General features: G+C 56.0%; 1 protein-coding gene across 3 annotated transcripts in view; it reads left to right on the forward strand.

The window, feature by feature from the left end:
* CEP164 (centrosomal protein 164) overlaps positions 1 to 10120 on the forward strand; it is a 28421-nt gene extending 18301 nt beyond the window's left edge. Inside the window, exons 13-30 of one of the 3 annotated variants that reach the window (XM_015649883.3) lie at positions 154 to 370; positions 927 to 1004; positions 1244 to 1375; positions 1637 to 1759; positions 2039 to 2182; positions 2372 to 2455; positions 2781 to 2849; positions 3054 to 3232; positions 3728 to 3854; positions 4248 to 4312; positions 4459 to 4666; positions 4987 to 5094; positions 5733 to 5847; positions 6328 to 6672; positions 7000 to 7066; positions 7306 to 7422; positions 8235 to 8337; positions 8481 to 10120. In XM_015649883.3, the coding sequence (XP_015505369.1) occupies positions 154 to 370; positions 927 to 1004; positions 1244 to 1375; positions 1637 to 1759; positions 2039 to 2182; positions 2372 to 2455; positions 2781 to 2849; positions 3054 to 3232; positions 3728 to 3854; positions 4248 to 4312; positions 4459 to 4666; positions 4987 to 5094; positions 5733 to 5847; positions 6328 to 6672; positions 7000 to 7066; positions 7306 to 7422; positions 8235 to 8334 (2278 nt within the window). In that variant the 3' untranslated portion in view covers positions 8335 to 8337; positions 8481 to 10120. Of the gene's footprint in view, positions 1 to 153; positions 371 to 926; positions 1005 to 1243; positions 1376 to 1636; positions 1760 to 2038; positions 2183 to 2371; positions 2456 to 2780; positions 2850 to 3053; positions 3233 to 3727; positions 3855 to 4247; positions 4313 to 4458; positions 4667 to 4986; positions 5095 to 5732; positions 5848 to 6327; positions 6673 to 6999; positions 7067 to 7305; positions 7423 to 8234 lie in introns of all 3 variants that reach the window. The other 2 variants (XM_015649884.3, XM_015649882.3) reach the window with 2 other exon arrangements.
* Positions 10121 to 15671: the final 5551 nt, after the last annotated feature.

Here is a 15671-nt window from a genome sequence, read left to right on the forward strand (position 1 = left end):
CTGCTGTTCCTGGGGATGTGAAGTGCTGCTCTGGGGGAAAGGGTCAGGCACATCCCCAGCAGCTGCTCAGAGGCAGCTCCTGAGCCTCCCTGGCCCCAGCAGCTCCGAGCAGTGCTGCATCTGACTGCTGTGCTCTTGTTCCAAACCTACCAGGGCAGAGCAGGAGGCCACGCTGCAGAAGCTGAGGGAAGAGTGGGAATCCCAGCAGCTGGTGGAGAAGGAGAGCCTGGAGAGGAAGCAGCAGCTTGCCTTGGAGGAAATGAAGCTGGCAGTGGAGGAAGCCAGGCAGAAGGAGATGAGCGAGCTGGAACAAGAGAAGGAGCAGTTCCTGAGCGAGCTCAGGGAGAGGTTAGACAGGGAGAAGAGGAAGGTGAGATCTTCATTGCCAGGCAGGGCCGGCCTGGAGCTGTTCCTGCTGGCCTGGCTGGCAGTGCCAAGTGTCGGGGCTGGCTCACACCTGCAGTGACAGCTCACTTACAGCACCAAGGGCAGGTGCCAGCTGGGCTGGGCAGGAGAACTCCCCCAGTTGTTGTTACAGTGGTGATTAACTAATGATTATTTCAATGGCCACTCTGCATCTGAAGATGAGACAGGGATCTCTGGGTGTCTGGCCTAAACCAGCCCTGTTATCAGATCAGAGCTAAACTGAGCCACTTTATCAGCTCCCAACACCTCTTGTGCTGCTGCCTTAGTCCTGCAGGGACCTGGGGAGCCATGGAATGGGCTCCAGTTTCCAGTCCCTGCAGCACAGATCCATCCAGATCCCCTGGGAGGGACAGCACAGAGAGAGCAAAGGCAGCTTGTAGTGATCCCGTTTGGAAGGGGGGGGTTCCTGCTGTGCTTTTGGATGATTTAGAATTTAATTGCAAATGCACCTTGTCCCCACACACAGAGGTTTCCCAGCAGACTGTTTTGTGTTTCCACAGGCAGCAGAGGAGCTGGAAGAACAGTTTGCCAGTGAGCTCCAGCAGCTGAAGTCTGCAGCAGAAGAGAAGCACCACGAGGTGAGGATGGTGTCCTTACAATGTAAATCCTTGGGTTTTATTTTTCCTCACGCTGTCACCAAAGGTGGCCAGGGATGGTGGCATTAATTCTTTTCCCTTCCCTGGCTGTGGTTGTGGTCTGGCTCAGTGTTTGGCCGTGCTCCAGGCGGGGATGGTGAGGCTGTGCCGTGCTCTGTCGAGGCCATGGAACGGATCCTGTGGAAGGGCTGACAGGTCTCTGTGGGTGGCTCTCCTGGCAGGTCATTTCCAGCCTGCAAGCCCAGCTGGCAGAGGCACAGAGCAGCCAGGAGGCCCAGCTGCGTGAGGAGCTGCAGAGGGCAGATCAGAAAGTGCAGCAAAAAGCCCTTAAAGTGAAGGAATACGAGCGTGAGGTGAGCGTCGGTTTTGTGCTGAGGGCTCCTCGATCTCCTCAGGCATGGGGCGAGCTCTGAGAGCCCACATCCCCTGCCCATGACAGCCCTGCCTTCAGGGCAGGACATCCCTCAGTGTCACCTCCCCGGGGTGAGGCTTTGTGATCCCCAGGACACAATCCCTGACCCCACTCTGGGCCCGGGTGGGAGGCTGATTTTAGGGAGGCCACTCTGGTGCAGTGCTGCAGTTCAGGGAAGCCTCTTTCCCTGCCACCCCTGCAGCTCAGCGAGCTGATGAGCGACAAACGCCGGGAAGTGGAAAAAGAGCACGAGAGGAGGATGGAGAGGATGAGGGAGGAGCACCGGGAGGCCCTGGCGAGGGTCCAGGAGCAGTACCAGGAGGAGGTACCGCTGCTGGGGCTGGGATGGGCCGGGTTTACAGTGAATTCTGGCTGTGTGGGCATTGCTGGGGAGCCCTGTGCCTCTCAGAGGTGTTTCCCTGTGTCCCTGGGCCGGGTTTACAGTGAATTCTGGCTTTGTGGGCATTGCTGGGGAGCCCTGTGCCTCTCAGAGGTGTTTCCCTGTGTCCCTGGGCCGGGTTTACAGTGAGTTCTGGCTGTGTGGGCATTGCTGGGGAGCCCTGTGCCTCTCACAGGTGTTTCCCTGTGTCCCTGGGCCGGGCAGGAGCGGAGGCAGAGGTCGGAGCTGCTGGAGGGGCTGCGGAGCGAGGCGGCGCGGCTGCGGCAGCTCCACGACGCCGACGTGAAGGGGCTGCAGGCAGAGCTGGAGGGGAGGCTGACTGCCCTGCAGCACAGGCACAGGGAGAAGGTGAGCAGCAGGCTCTGCCTCTGGCCCCTGGGACTCCCGAGGGATGGCCTGGAGGCTCCACAGCTTGTCCCCTGCCAGCCTGCACAGCCCAGGGGGACAGGCTCGAGTGGCAGATCACGCGTCCCAGTTTGTGTTCCCCTGGTGAGGGAGGAGCTCGTGCCTTTCTCTTTAACTCAGCTCCCTGTGCAGGAAAGGAAGCTCCAGGATTCAGAGAGAGAGCTTGAAATCCGCATGAAAAACATCCAAGCCAGATCAGAACAGCTCCTCAGCCAGGTGAGCCGGGCCCACAGAGCTCCCCTGATCTGTGCCAGTCCTTTGGCTGCTGCTGCAGGGGGAAGTGTTCAGGAAAGCTCAGCCAGGGCTTCTGCTGCCATCCCACTTACAGGTAAAACTGTGTCACAAGTCAGAGCAGGACTGAGCATTCCTGGTGCCAGTGTTTAAAGTTCGAGCTCTGGGTTTGGGGGGCAGAGAGTGGCTGTGAGGAGTCATAAAGCAAATCCAAACAACAGTTCTTGTTTTGGTCTTGAGACTCAGGCCTGAGGTGCTGCTCAGCATCAGCAGTGTCCTGGCTGTGACACTGCCCTCTCCCCTGTCACAGGAGGAGTCCCTGCAGAGGAGGAGGCAGCTGCTGCTGGATGAGGACGGGCGGATGCAGCTGGAAAGGGAGGTACGGACACCTGGGCTGAGGGCAGCACCTCAGGACTGGGGCTTTAGGAAAACAAAGAGCTGGGAGGTGGGTTAGTTCTGGGCTCTCAGCCCTGTGCTCCCAGCATTGGTGTGTGGTTGTGTAGCTCTGGGACCCTGTGAGCTGTGTGCCCCTTGTTTCACTCTTGGGGAAATGACTGTGAGGGACTTTGTGGTTTTCTTCCAGGAAGCGGCTCTGGCCTCTCAGCTGCGGCTGGAGGAGAGCAGGAAGGAGCATTCCAGCCTCCTGGAGTCCGTCCGGCAGCTGCGGAGGTCCCTGGAGGAGCTGCAGGACCAGAAGGCTGAGCTGGAGGCCCAGGTGGACCTGCTGCAGAGCCGGAGCCAGAGGCTGCAGAAACGCATTGGGTGAGTGTGAGAAGTTCCCTCTGATACCAAAACATCTGCCCTGTGGCCCTGACAAACCTCTGTAACCCAGCCTGGGCCTCTCCCTGAGCTCTGAGCTCCGTGGTGGGCCATGTTCCTTCCCTGAGGTGAACCATGGAGGAGGACACAGAGCTGCTGGGGCTGGCTCCAGGTTTATTAACTCAGGGTGTGAATCTGGATTTGCTCCTTCAGCTCTGCAAGTCAGGTTTGTTTGTGTCCTCCACTCCTGCCTTGGATGAGGTGCTGTGAGAGGGGCACTGAAATGCAGAGAGGTTCTCCTGAGGTGGCTGAGTGCTGAGGAAGGGTGGGAAGCAGTTTCCCTGCCCAGCCAGGGCTTACACTCGGTGTAACAGCACAGCCCCAGCCCTGGTGCTGTTCTGCACACCTGTGGCCCTCTCCCTGCTGGAATCTGGAGGCCATTCTGGACACCACTGCAGGTTAATCAAGTGCCTCTGCTGTTACTTTTTCCCGTGGCAGAGAGCTGGAGGAAGCAATCAGGAGCAAACAGGAGGCTCTGAAAGAACTGGAGGCAGAAGAAAGTGTGGAATCTCCAAGAAAGAAAGCTGAGCTCCGTGTTGAAGACCTGAGAGAAGCTCCTCAAGCTGTGAGTAAAGCAGCCTGTGAAGGTGTTTGCCTTGTGAGATCTGAGAATGAAACTCCCTTGAAAATCCTGGCATTTGTGTGAAGTCATTTGAGATGCAGAGATGGATTTCTCTTTGCTGGTGTGTTCAGTAGTATTTGCAGATGTCTGTCTATTATTAGTGGGTGGAGAGGAGTGTGGGATACTCAAATCAAAAGCAGGGCTCGTTTCAGGATAGAAACATCATTGTTACCTTCAGAAGTCACATCAAGAGCACCCTGGTGCTGTCTTTGGATCTGGGCAGTGCCATGGCGATGTCATTCCAAGCTTTTGCTCCTCACTGCATTTTTAGGGGGTCCTGGGCTTCTGTTTCCCCCATAGCTATTTCTCAGTTGTTGCACTGTGTCACCCTCTCAGCACTCGTCCAGAGAGCCCTCCCCAGCCCCTCAGAGCCCCGAGGAGAGCGTCCTGCAGTTTGATCGGTGAGCGTCCGCGTGCCAGGAGAGCTTTCCGCTCTGCCTTCCCTGCCTGGGGCTCGCACGGCGGGCACCGAGCAGCCCATTTTGGGGTGCTGTGTGGGGTGTGCAGCAGCACAGGGAGCCAGGCCAGCCCTGCCTGTTCCCCCCAGGGTCCGGAGTTACCTCTCTGCCGAGGGGCAGTCCCTGCGCAGCGCCAAGGAGTTCCTGCTGCGCCAGAGCCGCTCCCTGCGCCAGCGGCGCTCGGCGCTCAGGGCTGCCAGCCTGCAGTGGCACCAGCAGCTGCACAGGGCCCAGGGGGACGTGCAGGGTCCTGACAGCTCCCAGCTCCTGCAGGGAATGCAGCACAACCTGGAGGAGGTGAGCCTGTGCTCGGGTGTTTCCCCCAGCCCTGCTTTCAGCTCCTGGCTCGTGGTCCTCTTGGTGCGGGCTCGGTGAGCCCTTGGTTGTGGGGTTGGAAGTGGAACCTCCTTTTCCTTGGGCTGAATCTGCTTGGAGCCACGTGCTCTGCTCACTGTCCCCCTTCCCACACTCTGGAGGGCTTGGGAGCGATGTGACTGCGGCAGCACTCCCCGTGCTGGGCAGGAGGAGGTGATGAAAGTCACCCCAGCTGCTGTGGGGATCATTTCCTGTCATTCCTGTTGAATTTCCCTCCTCTCCATGGCTGTTGGTCTGTGCAGGAGGCTAAGGAGCTGGACAAGATGAAGTCAGCCATGCAGAAAGGACAGGTGCTGCTGAAGAAGAAGGAGGAGAAGCTCAGCCAGCTGGAGTCCTCGCTGCTGGAGGAGGTAAACTCCAGCTGCACTCCCCCTGCCCACAGCTCTTGGCCTCCTCCCCCAGGCAGGGGGCTGTGAGGGGCTCGTGGTGTTCAGCTGGTGTTTGCCAGCAGAGCTGGGCTTTGGAGCCACTTTCTGTGAGAGCACCAGACTGCTGAGTTTGTGGCTGTAGAGAGCAGCTTGGAAAAGCTGCATGGATTGAGCCTGGAGAAAACAAGAGCAGTTCACCTCGTCTGAGCTGGGATGGAGCCTGCTCTCCTGGCCAGGGCAAACCCTGGAATCTTTGGCTGTGCCTGGGAGCAGCAGATGCAAGAGAACCAGAGCTTTGATGGTCAAACTGGTGGCCCTGGGCAGAGAACCCAGCCCTGCAAGAGCTGTGGGGTTATTCACAGCACAAGCCACGGTGACTCCTGCAGGCAGGGCTGGTTCACGTGGCTGCTGGCTTTGGCCTCTTGCACTTCCAGAGCCAGAGCAGTCTCTGGACATTGAGATTTCACTGTCAGGGGCTGAGGACAAGTTTGCCTTCACTTGACCTGTGCCTGACTGCAGTCCAGCTCTCTAGACAAGCTGTAGGCAGGTTTCCAGTAGCTCTTCTGTTCCTGGGATGATACAGCAGGATTTACTGGCATTGTTTTCCTCCTCCTGACCAGCTCTCAGATGAAGATACACTGAAGAGTTCTGCGTGCAAGAAGGTGGTGACTTTTGATCTGAGCACCTCTGAGGACACAAACAGCACGTCCAGTGTGAATCTGGGCCAGTCTAGATGTAAGTGCCCAACATGTGAGGCTCTAGGCTTGTTCTGCCTTTCCCTCTCATCTCTCTGATTTCCCTGTTCTCATTTGTGCTCAGCTGTGTCCAAGGCAGGTCTGGGACCGCTCTGTGTACCACACCTGATTGTGAAAACTTGCTTCCTGCCTGTAGTGGCAGATAAGAGGGATGGGATCTATGAGTGAACCTGCCTTTTAAATCTCTGTGGATTATAAAATCTCTGCTTTCCCCCAGATCCTGCAGATCTGTACTGCTCTTCTGCAGGAGTCTGGGCTTCCTCTTCCTCACATCCATAGCAGGAGAAGCTGCTGCAATTCCCTCTCTGCTGCTCGTGCTTTTTCTTGGGCTTTGGTTGGCTGTGACTGGAGTTGTGCTGGGGGAAGAAGGGCAGGCAGACAGGAGGCTTGGGCTGCTTGCACAAAGGCTGCTCGTGTTAGGCCTTGTCTGTGATCCCTCTCTTCCCCTTTCTTCCTTCAGCTGACTTGAGAAGGGATTTCTGGCCCGTGCTGCAGCAGGACAAGATCCAGCACCTGAGGGACTCGGTGCAGAGCATCACCAGTGAGCTGAACGGGGTCCTGGGGCTCCTGGACTCCCTGAGCCATCACCAGTCTCCTCTCCTCACCTCCACAGCCCGGGAGGGCGTCCTCCTTCCCACATATCCCTCCTTGGGAGGTCTGAGGGGGGGCAGCTCCCTGGGGAACCCCCCCAGGGTGTCCCCCCTGGACCAGTGGGCCCGGAGCAGCGGGCTCAGCTCCACTTACTCCACCTCAGGGCAGTCAGTGGACAACATGCTGGCAGAGAAATGGCACAGGTATTTCCCAGGTGAGTCTCCTGGCCTTGTTCCACCTGCTTTGCTGCCTGCAACTTCTGCTTTTGTCTCAGGCTTCCAGGGCTGGCAGGGGTGGGTGCTGCTGCTGGGACGGGTGCCAGGGGGGTAAGGGATGAGAAGCTCACTCCAGAAGTGCAGCACGTGGCTGCTCCTGTCATCCTGCTCTCTAATCCACACCCAAGGAAGCAGCAAAAGAGGAGCCAGCCCCCTCCCAGTGGCACGTAGGGATCTCCATCTGCTTCCCTGGAGTCCTGGCAGGGGCAGCCAGCACAGCCAGATCCCTGGGCTCTGTGGCTCTGTATCCAATGTCTGTTTTCCAGGTGGGTTCTCGTCACTCAGTGGGAGTCCTGAGCCTCTGGACAGCAAGCTGGGATATGTCCCTGCAGAGTAAGGGCTTCTTCCTTGAGATGTTTCACTTAGGTCATTTACCACGTAACAAGTAGATAACAATTTGATAATTACTATGAACTACTAATTAAGGAGAAAAGGTAAACTATCAGTGTATATATATTAGAGGAGGTGTTTTTTTTATTCAGCAGCCCATCACTTTCTCATCTCTGGGATAATTTCTTCCCAGACCTCTTTTTTCCCCACTTACCCTCTCTCAATGTCTCTCGCTGCCGCAGTGAACAAATCCGGCTCTTCCAGCATTCCAAATTCAGCGAGCCAGAGAAGAGGAATATTGAGGGGATGATTGAGAGCAGCAAGAAATGGCTGAAAGGCTTCAAGAAGGAGTCCAAAGTGTATCTTTTACCTGGGTCTGGGCTTTAATTGCATTCCAGCTTCCTGCAGAGGAGGAGGGTGGCAGGAGGGGTGTGAAATGAAGAATGGAGCAGCAATTTTGAGGCCTTGGCCTCTATTCCAGTGATTCTGCAGAGGAATGTGGTGTTTAGCAGATGGAGCAGGAGTGATCTGTGTGCTGCTCTCTGAGCTGTACTTGACTGAGGGAGTTCCCCTGGTTGAGTTGTGATGCTCTTTAGCGATGCTGCTCAGCTGTAAAGGAGCAGCTTGAGCTGGGAATGTGAGGATTTAAAAATATGGGCCAAATAGTGCAGAATGGAGGATGGGGCGGGCAAGAAGGGGGATTTGGCTTTGCAGGGCTGCTTCTGGTGCCGTGGGTGGAGCCCTTGGCCACGGGCAGGCTCTGCTGAGCAGCCTGGGAGGAGGTGAGGGCACCTGGAGATGGGTGGGCTGGGGACGTGGTGGGGCAGGGAGGGCTGGGCTCCCCCAGAGCTCTCTCCAGCTCTGCTTTGAGGAATCTTGTAGCATGGGGCTGGATCCAGAGAGCAAGACCTGTCTGTGCTGTGAGCAGGGGTGCTCCCAGGCTGTGTGGTACCAGCCTTGTGCTGGGGCTCGCTGTGATCAGCAGCAAATCCCCTCTGTGCTGTCCTGAGCATGCTGTGCCTCTGAATTCCCTAATCCCCCTCTAATTCCATGGGACTGGGAGGCAGCAGGCTAATGCAGCCTGTGTGTGCAGGGCTGGCTCAGTGCTGCTCCCTGTCCTGCCTGTGCTGGTTCCTGCTGTGGGCCAGGCTTTTCCTTCACCCCCTGTCAGACCCCTCTCCCTGCAGGCACAGAAGCCCCCAGGCAGCAGCCCCAGCCTGCTCCAGCTGAGACTGGATGAAAACAGAGAGATCAAGGTGTACCACTACTGAAAGGTGGGGTTTTTCTCTGCAGGGATGCTGGGGGGGCCTGGGCAGTCTCCCCATGATGGGCTGGGTTTTGGTGATGCCCACCCAGGCACCTCCACCATGTGTGTGTGTGTGTGCCACGTCCTTGAGACTGGGTGTTTTTGCAACAGAGTGGAGGAAGGAGGAAGAGAGCTTCCCAGGCGGATTCTTCTAATCCTGTAATGTGTCCAAATATACTTTATAGACTGTTTAATCCAGCGGTGACATATCAGGGCTTCAATAAATCAACATTTCCCTCATCAGTATTCCAGCGATGGCGAGGCAGAGCTGTGAATCACGGAGGACTTTGAGTAACTGGTCAAGGGGGAGGATGTGAATCCAGCTGAGGCTCTGCTGGAGGAAATGTGTCAGGAAATGAGCCTGCCCTGATGCCCAGCAAATGCCTGGTGGCAGGTGGGCCACGTCAGGTGGCCTCTGGCACGTGGGAGCAGCGGAACGGCTGCGGAGTCTGGGGATAAAATCAGGGAATGGCACGTTCTGGCTCTTGGGCAGTGTTCTGCTTGTTTGGGGTGGAAGCAGTAGGAACTGAGGGAGATCTGGAGGAGCCCTCCCCGCTCCTCTCACGCCAGGCTGTGCCTCAGAGCAGCTCTGTACCCGTCACGGACGGTGGCAGCGGGAGCAGGGGTGGCAGGGACACGGGCAGGGCCTGGTGCAGGCACGGCTCAGGAGCTCCTGTGAGTGCTGAGTCCTCCTGTGCCCTGGGGAGAGGGACCCAGAGCAGCTGGGAGCTCTTTCCATGCTCCTGCTGCAGCTCCACAGGGATCCTGTGGGAGCAGGGCCGTGGGAACACCGGGGAGCGGCTGAGGAGCTGGGATGAGCAGCTCCTGCATGAGCAGCTCTCAGCTGTGACACAGGCTCATGGCTTTGCTCACCAGCTGCTGTGGTGTTCCTCTGCAAAAGCCACATCCAGAGGGTGTCCCAGCCTGCTGGGATGCTTGGGACTGGCGGGGGTTTCACTCCACCCAGCAGGGAGGGGTCAGCCTTTCATGGGAATGTGGGGTTTGGTTGTCTTTGACAGTATTTCCTCCGAGCTGACTCTAAATATTTTATGCTTTAAAAAGCTGTCGAGCCGCTCGCCCGTTCTGGCTGCCGAGGACTCTGCACTTCAAGGGAGCCCATCTGTGAGAAACCTTCTTCAAAGCCATTCTCCTGAGACAGCTGCTGGGTGGGGGGAGGCTGGGAAGCTGCTGCCCCACACCCCCGGTGCTGTGTGAGCCCCTTGGGTGGGCAGTGGCAGGAGGCAGAGCCCCCTGCTCTGCTCCCTTGGTGCCATAAGCCTGGCACATGCAAATAGAAATATATTTTTGATGAGCATAATTTTAAAACTCTTAAGAATGTATGTATTTTATTTTTTTCTTGCTGTTTTCCTAGAAGTTTTTTATTGTAATGACTCAACCAGCCTTATTCCTTCCTAGGGAAGGAGGGATCAAAACACGGGTATCCCATCTGCTGTTGGGTTGCACAAACCCCTTCCTGTAGGGCTCTTGCTTTTGGTTTACTGGATACTCAGAGGACACATGGCAGTCCTTGCAGTGAGGGGATTTAGAAGGGTCCCCACAGTTGAGGTTGCTGTGGCCAAAGCCATATCACTGAGCCCATTCTGTATTTGGGGAGAAGCGTGCATTAGTGGTGCAGGGAAATACCAGTTTTTTTTAACAATAACTTGGTTTGAAACACGCTCCTTTTTCCTGTTAAAACCTGGGACTGCAGCTGTATCTGGTTTTGTATAAATTAAATCAACATGAGCCTGTTTTGTGTGATGGTGATGGTTGTCACTCTGTTTTGTTGTAGCTGGATATCCAGCTGTACTTTCCTCTCACATCTCCCCTTGTCTCAGGGCTCCCTCATGTTTTGTCTTGTCAAGGTCGTTTCTGGCAGTTCCCAAGACCACTTAAGCTCGCTGTGACTTTGTTACCATTATTCTTTTAAGTGTCTGGGCAGGGTAGCAAATGCAGAGGCAGAGAGAAGAAAGCTAAAAACCAAAACCACAAAATGAGAGCAAGGCTTGGCTCTGGCAGCCTGGGATCTGTGAAAAACGCCTCACTCTACATTGGCTGCTGATTTCCCATGGCTTTGGGAGCAGCCAGGAGCTGCCCCAGCAGCGTGCTGGGTGCTGTGGGATGGCTGAGTAAACGCTCTCACCAGGAATTGGGGAGGGTTGGTGACGTGCTCCTCTCTTCCCATGACTTGTTCCCATCTCCTGGCAGCAGGCTGTGGGAGCTGGGGGGCTGCTGAGGCACGGGGGAGCAGGGTGTGCATCAGCTGCTTGTGCACAAGGAGGCTGGTAGTTTTGTCCTTAAAAAGAAAACAAAGCTCCACCAGGCTTTTTTGCCCAAGTTGCTGCTGTGCCTGAGCTGCACCCGTGTGTCTTTTCCCTCTGGGGCAGGGTAAGAGCTCCTGGAGGAGCTGTGGTGGCAGTCAGTGTGTTCAGGGCAGTTCTGAGACACCCCAAATCCCAGCTGGAGTGTGGGACCCTCCTGGGTGCGCCGTGCCCCTGCTGAGGTGGGTCCCAGGCTGGGCTGGGCTGTGCTCCCTGTGCTTGGAGCAGAGGATTTGCCTTTCCTGGAATGCCAGAGCTGCGTCCCCTGGAGAAACTCCGCGATTAGAAGAGCAAAAGGGCAGTGCCTGATTACTTCAGCAAGCTGAGCAGGGGCTGTAAGCTCATTAAGGGGCTTGGGCTCTGCCTGCCCGAGGAGGGACATCTCAGTGCTGGCTGTTGGATCCAGCAGTGCTGCTCCAGAGCCTGCGCACCCCGGCCATGCTGGGCACCCTGATGACAGCGCTGTTCTTCGTGGTGAGGGCGGTCAGACAGGTGAGCCCTGACTGCTGCAGTGCTGCTCCCACCTGCCTGGGGCTGGGAATGGCTCCTGTGCCTCCTAAAGCACCCTGGCCAGGAGGGCTGGGAGCTCTGCGGGCTCGGGGTTGCCACGAAGAGTGGCAGGGGAGGGTTGTGATCTCTGCTGATGACTGTGGCTGAGCAGCTCTTCCTCTCCTGTTCCTCTTCCCTGCTGAAAAACCTTCCCTGTGTGCAGCTGGGGACCAACCTGTTCCGTGAGGAGCCCCTGCCTTACCTGGTGTACCAGCCCCTGCCCTGGCAGATCCAGTGCGTGTCCCAGAGCCGCCGCACCAGCCGGGACAGCGAGGTGAGGGCTGCTGGCACTGCCAGGACAGCCAGGTGAGGGCTGCTGGCACTGCCAGGACAGCCAGGTGAGGGCTGCTGGCACTGCCAGGACAGCCAGGTGAGGGCTGCTGGCACTGCCAGGACAGCTGACTCCAGGGATGGCAGGAGCAGCTGTGAGCCAGGCAGCCTGCAGGTGTAGGCAGGGGGGAAATGTAATTCCAGGAGGGCAGGATAAGCTGGAAAATGTTGAATTTGTAGAGAAGCTTATTTTTAGAAATGGAAGTATCCCCTGGATGACCTGGCAGCCCAGGAGCTGCAGGCTGATGGTGTAGGGGCTGTCTCCTTACTGGTTTGAAATGCAGATCCAGTGAGGATAGCCTGTGCCAACATCCATCCATGGACTGGAGCTTCTCACAGCTCTGAGTTTGGATGCAAACCTATTTCCTGCCTCTCCTTGGAGGTCTTTTCATAAATGCAGATTAATTAATCAGTACTCTTTAGGGGAGCAACAGTAAGCATGTTCCAATTTCTTAAAGGGAATGGAGAATGGAAAGGGACTGTCCTCACTGCCTCTGCCTGGGATAGAACTAACTTTCATTTTATTTCTCTACCTTTCTAGAGAGGCAGGAACTCCCGGCACAACAGCATCTACTCGCTTTCTGGAGAGAAAGGTGAGTGTGGAACAGGCAGGGAGGCAAAAAAACCCCTCAATCAACACAAGTAATGAGTGGAACTCACGGCTGCCACTGTGGATGCAGCAGAAGAGCAGGCATTGCAGTACCTACATCCTTCTCCCTCCACAAATCTGTGACGTTATTAAGGGGTATTTGATGATGAGATATTTGTTATTGTGTGTGGCATCAGCCAGTGAAGGTCCCAGTGCTGCAGGGCTGAATAAATAACCCCACACGTGTGTCCGTGCACATCCCAGGAAACCTGCCCCGCTGTCTCAGCTGGGGTCATGCTGTCCCACAGAACAGCCCCCTTCTCCTTCTTCTGGGAAAACCACCTGGCATTCACCCCCTCTTCTCTTTGCTCTCGTCTCCAAGGCTCTGCAGCGCTCAGCAAAGAGGATTTGAGCCGTTCTATTCTCGTTATCCAAGCGGATGACGGGCAGTGGGGGCTGGGGGTGCCATCCCTCCTCACGGCCCAGCAGCTCTGCCCTGTCTGGGTGCTGGGCTGGGGCTTCCACTGCAAATGGGTGCAGGTCTGGGGGTGCCAGGGGCTGAGCCCCTCGGGCAGGTGGGGCTGTGCAGAGCTGCTCACCCTGCCAGTGCCTGTCCTCAGCCTGTGCCCTTGGGCAGGGCAGGGCAGGGCAGAGCCCACTCGCTCCTTTTATCGTTTTGCTCCGCAGTTTCTTTCCCGCAGTGAAGGGAGATGGGTTCAGGTGGCAGCGGTGAGTTTATACAGCAGCATCTGGCCCCAGGATTGCTGATGGCTGCTCGGGGGGTGCTTAGCAGTGACACACTGGCTTAGAGGAGCACTGCTGAGTGGCTTTGATGCAGTTCCTGTTGAATTTCACAATACTTCCCTAATGCCACATTAAGCAGGAGTGGGGAGGGCTCCCATTTGTCAGCGTGAGAGCTTTATTGCTGCGCGGGGCCGGGCTTTCTTTCTAATCTTATTTGTGTGTGCGAAAGTAAGTGAGCATCATACGTGGTGATTAAACGTGGGGAAGCTGCGGCCTTCGGGGAGTGGAGCTGTGTAAATAGAGGGCTTAGCACTGCCAGGGAGGCTGGGCTTTGCTTTGCCTCCCGTTCCTGCTCCTTCTGCCCTGGAGGTGTCCCTGGTGGCCGCTGGAGTTGTGGTTTCATGCTGTGAGCTCTGCAGCAAGGACAGCTGTCCTGTCTGGGAGGTCACTGACCCCACGGGGGTGATGCCAGAGCCCTGCCCTGCTCCTTGGAGCCTGTTCAGGGCTGCTGGCACTCTCTGTGCTCACTGTGATGCTCTCTTGCCCCTCCAGGTGATGTGACCCCTGATGCCAGCAAGGAGAGCAAGGTCACTGACCCTTCTGAGAGGGCAGCCATCACCATCCAGACCCACTTCAGGAGGTACCAGCAGCAGAAGCAGGAGAAGAAGTAGCCACAGCAGCCCCCTGTGGCCTGCACTGTTCCTCCTGTTGGTCTGTTCTGTCCCCCAGAGACATTTGGGGCTGTGGTGGTTGTGACCGTGGCCCTGATCCTTAGCTCCTGGTGCAGGTGTAGCTTCTCTGCCCTTGTGTTGGTGCTCACAGGGAGTTCTCTGTCCTGCTCAGTCCTTCCCCAGACAGCATCGCTTTGTGGGCCAGGTTACAGCTGCTGAGGGGCTGCTGGGGACAGGGCACAGGTGTGGCAGCACATTTGGGAGCCTTGGCCAGCCCTTGGGTGAGGCTGTGAGCCCCAGCAGCTGTGGGAGGGGGTCCTGTGCAGCAGAGGCTGGTTGTGCAGGCTGGTCACTGCCCAGCCAGGGCTTGTTTCACCCCAGGAACTCTCCCCTGTGCCTCCACCTCCTCCACTCTGCCTCTGGAGCCGGGTGGAAAAGCTGCCTTTGTCCCCTGCTGTGTCCAGAGCAGAGTGACCAGCGCAGTGTCCAGGAGCAGGACATTGCCAAGGGAATGTGCTGCAGGCTGTGAGGGGAGCAGGAGCTGAGCTGGGAGCTGCTCTTACCTTTTCCTGGCTGGGGTGTCGTGGTTCCAGAGCAGGCACTGGGACTCTGTGTCCTGAGGCTGACCCCTGGTGCTGCTGGTGTTGGGCTTGGAGCCCACCCAGCCCCCTGGCCTCTCTTCTGGTGCATTTCTGGGCTTGCTGGCCTCTTCTCTGCCCTTGGCATGGCCTGAACGGGCTCTTCTCCTTCACATCCTGCTGTGGTGAGGGGCAGGGGGCTCCCTGAGGGCAGGGGGATGTGGGGACTCACAGGGGAGTGCTGGAAACTTGGGCTGTGTTAAACTCTGCAAGGCCAGGGCTTGTTCCTGCTGGGGAAGGGAAGGGGGGCAATCCTTGCTGGGATGTAGAAGGAAATCTGTACTAGCCAATTCCAATAAAGTTGTGTTAATCTCTGTTAATCTGTTCCTCTTTTTATCTTGCTAATCTTCTTACTCTCAGGGCTGAACATGCTTGCCTTTTCTTGCCTCTTCTATTTTTAATTCTATTTTCCCCCTCTATTTCTGTTCTAAGCCTGGGGTTGGTATTTCAGAGGTGCTGCCTGGCTGTGACCCTGGTTTAGTGGCTGGGCACTTGGTTTCCTTTAAAACCTGTATTATGTAATGGTTTATAAATGCTATATGCTCTGATGCCTCCCACCAGCCTGGCTGGGAAGGGTGCCCCTCTCCATATGGAATATTCCTTGACAGAGGTTGGCTCTGAGTGGTACCTGAATAATGGCCAAAAATCATAAAAAACTGGGACAAGAGATTGTCTTAGCAGCTTGTTTCTCAAGCCCCAGAGGTGAGCAGCTGCCAGGCTCTGGCCAAGGCGCTTCCAGCTCTGCAGGATTCCAGGAGTTACCTCAGTTAGGAAGAACCAGATGGCAAAGGAGGATCTGCTGACCAGTGTGCCAGCAGGCTGGGAAGAGCACTGCAGAGCTGCACGGGGGAGCTGCAGTAACATCACTGTATTTGCATGTCATTTTAATTTGGGTACTTCAATTAAAAAGAAAAAAAAAAAAAAAATCAAGGAGAGAGAGAGGTTGAAAAAATGACCTCTGCAGTGCTTGATTGTAGCTGATGAATTAATCCCTGTCAAGAGTGGAAAAAAAAAAGAAAAGAGAACTGTACAAATCTGTGTGTAGATACTCCAACTGCTTTGAGCTAAAATAGGCAATGTATCTGTTTGTAAGGAAAGGGCTGGAAGCAGTTGGTAGCAGGCATGAATGGGAAAGTAATGAAAACTTGAGCTTATAAATTAGAGGAAAAAAAGGAAAGTGCAGTTAGTTTATTAGACCTCAGATAACACCAGGAGCTCCTCAGAAAAGTTAAGTTCTACTTTGGGTAACTAAACCCAGAGTTAATAATGGCCTGAGCTGTATTTTTGCCTTTGGAGCAGGTAAGGAGGGCTGGCAGCCCCAGGGCTCCAAGTGCTCTTGCTTTCACAACCTTGTATGAGAGGGGAAAAGTAGAATCTGCATTTCTTTTGGTCTGACATTGGTGTGGCTGGTGGTGAAAACTAAGGGGAAAATAAGAACAAGTTATGGGGTGAGGTGGTGC

This window comes from Parus major, chromosome 24, assembly GCF_001522545.3.
Source record: "Parus major isolate Abel chromosome 24, Parus_major1.1, whole genome shotgun sequence".
Lineage (NCBI taxonomy): Eukaryota > Metazoa > Chordata > Aves > Passeriformes > Paridae > Parus > Parus major.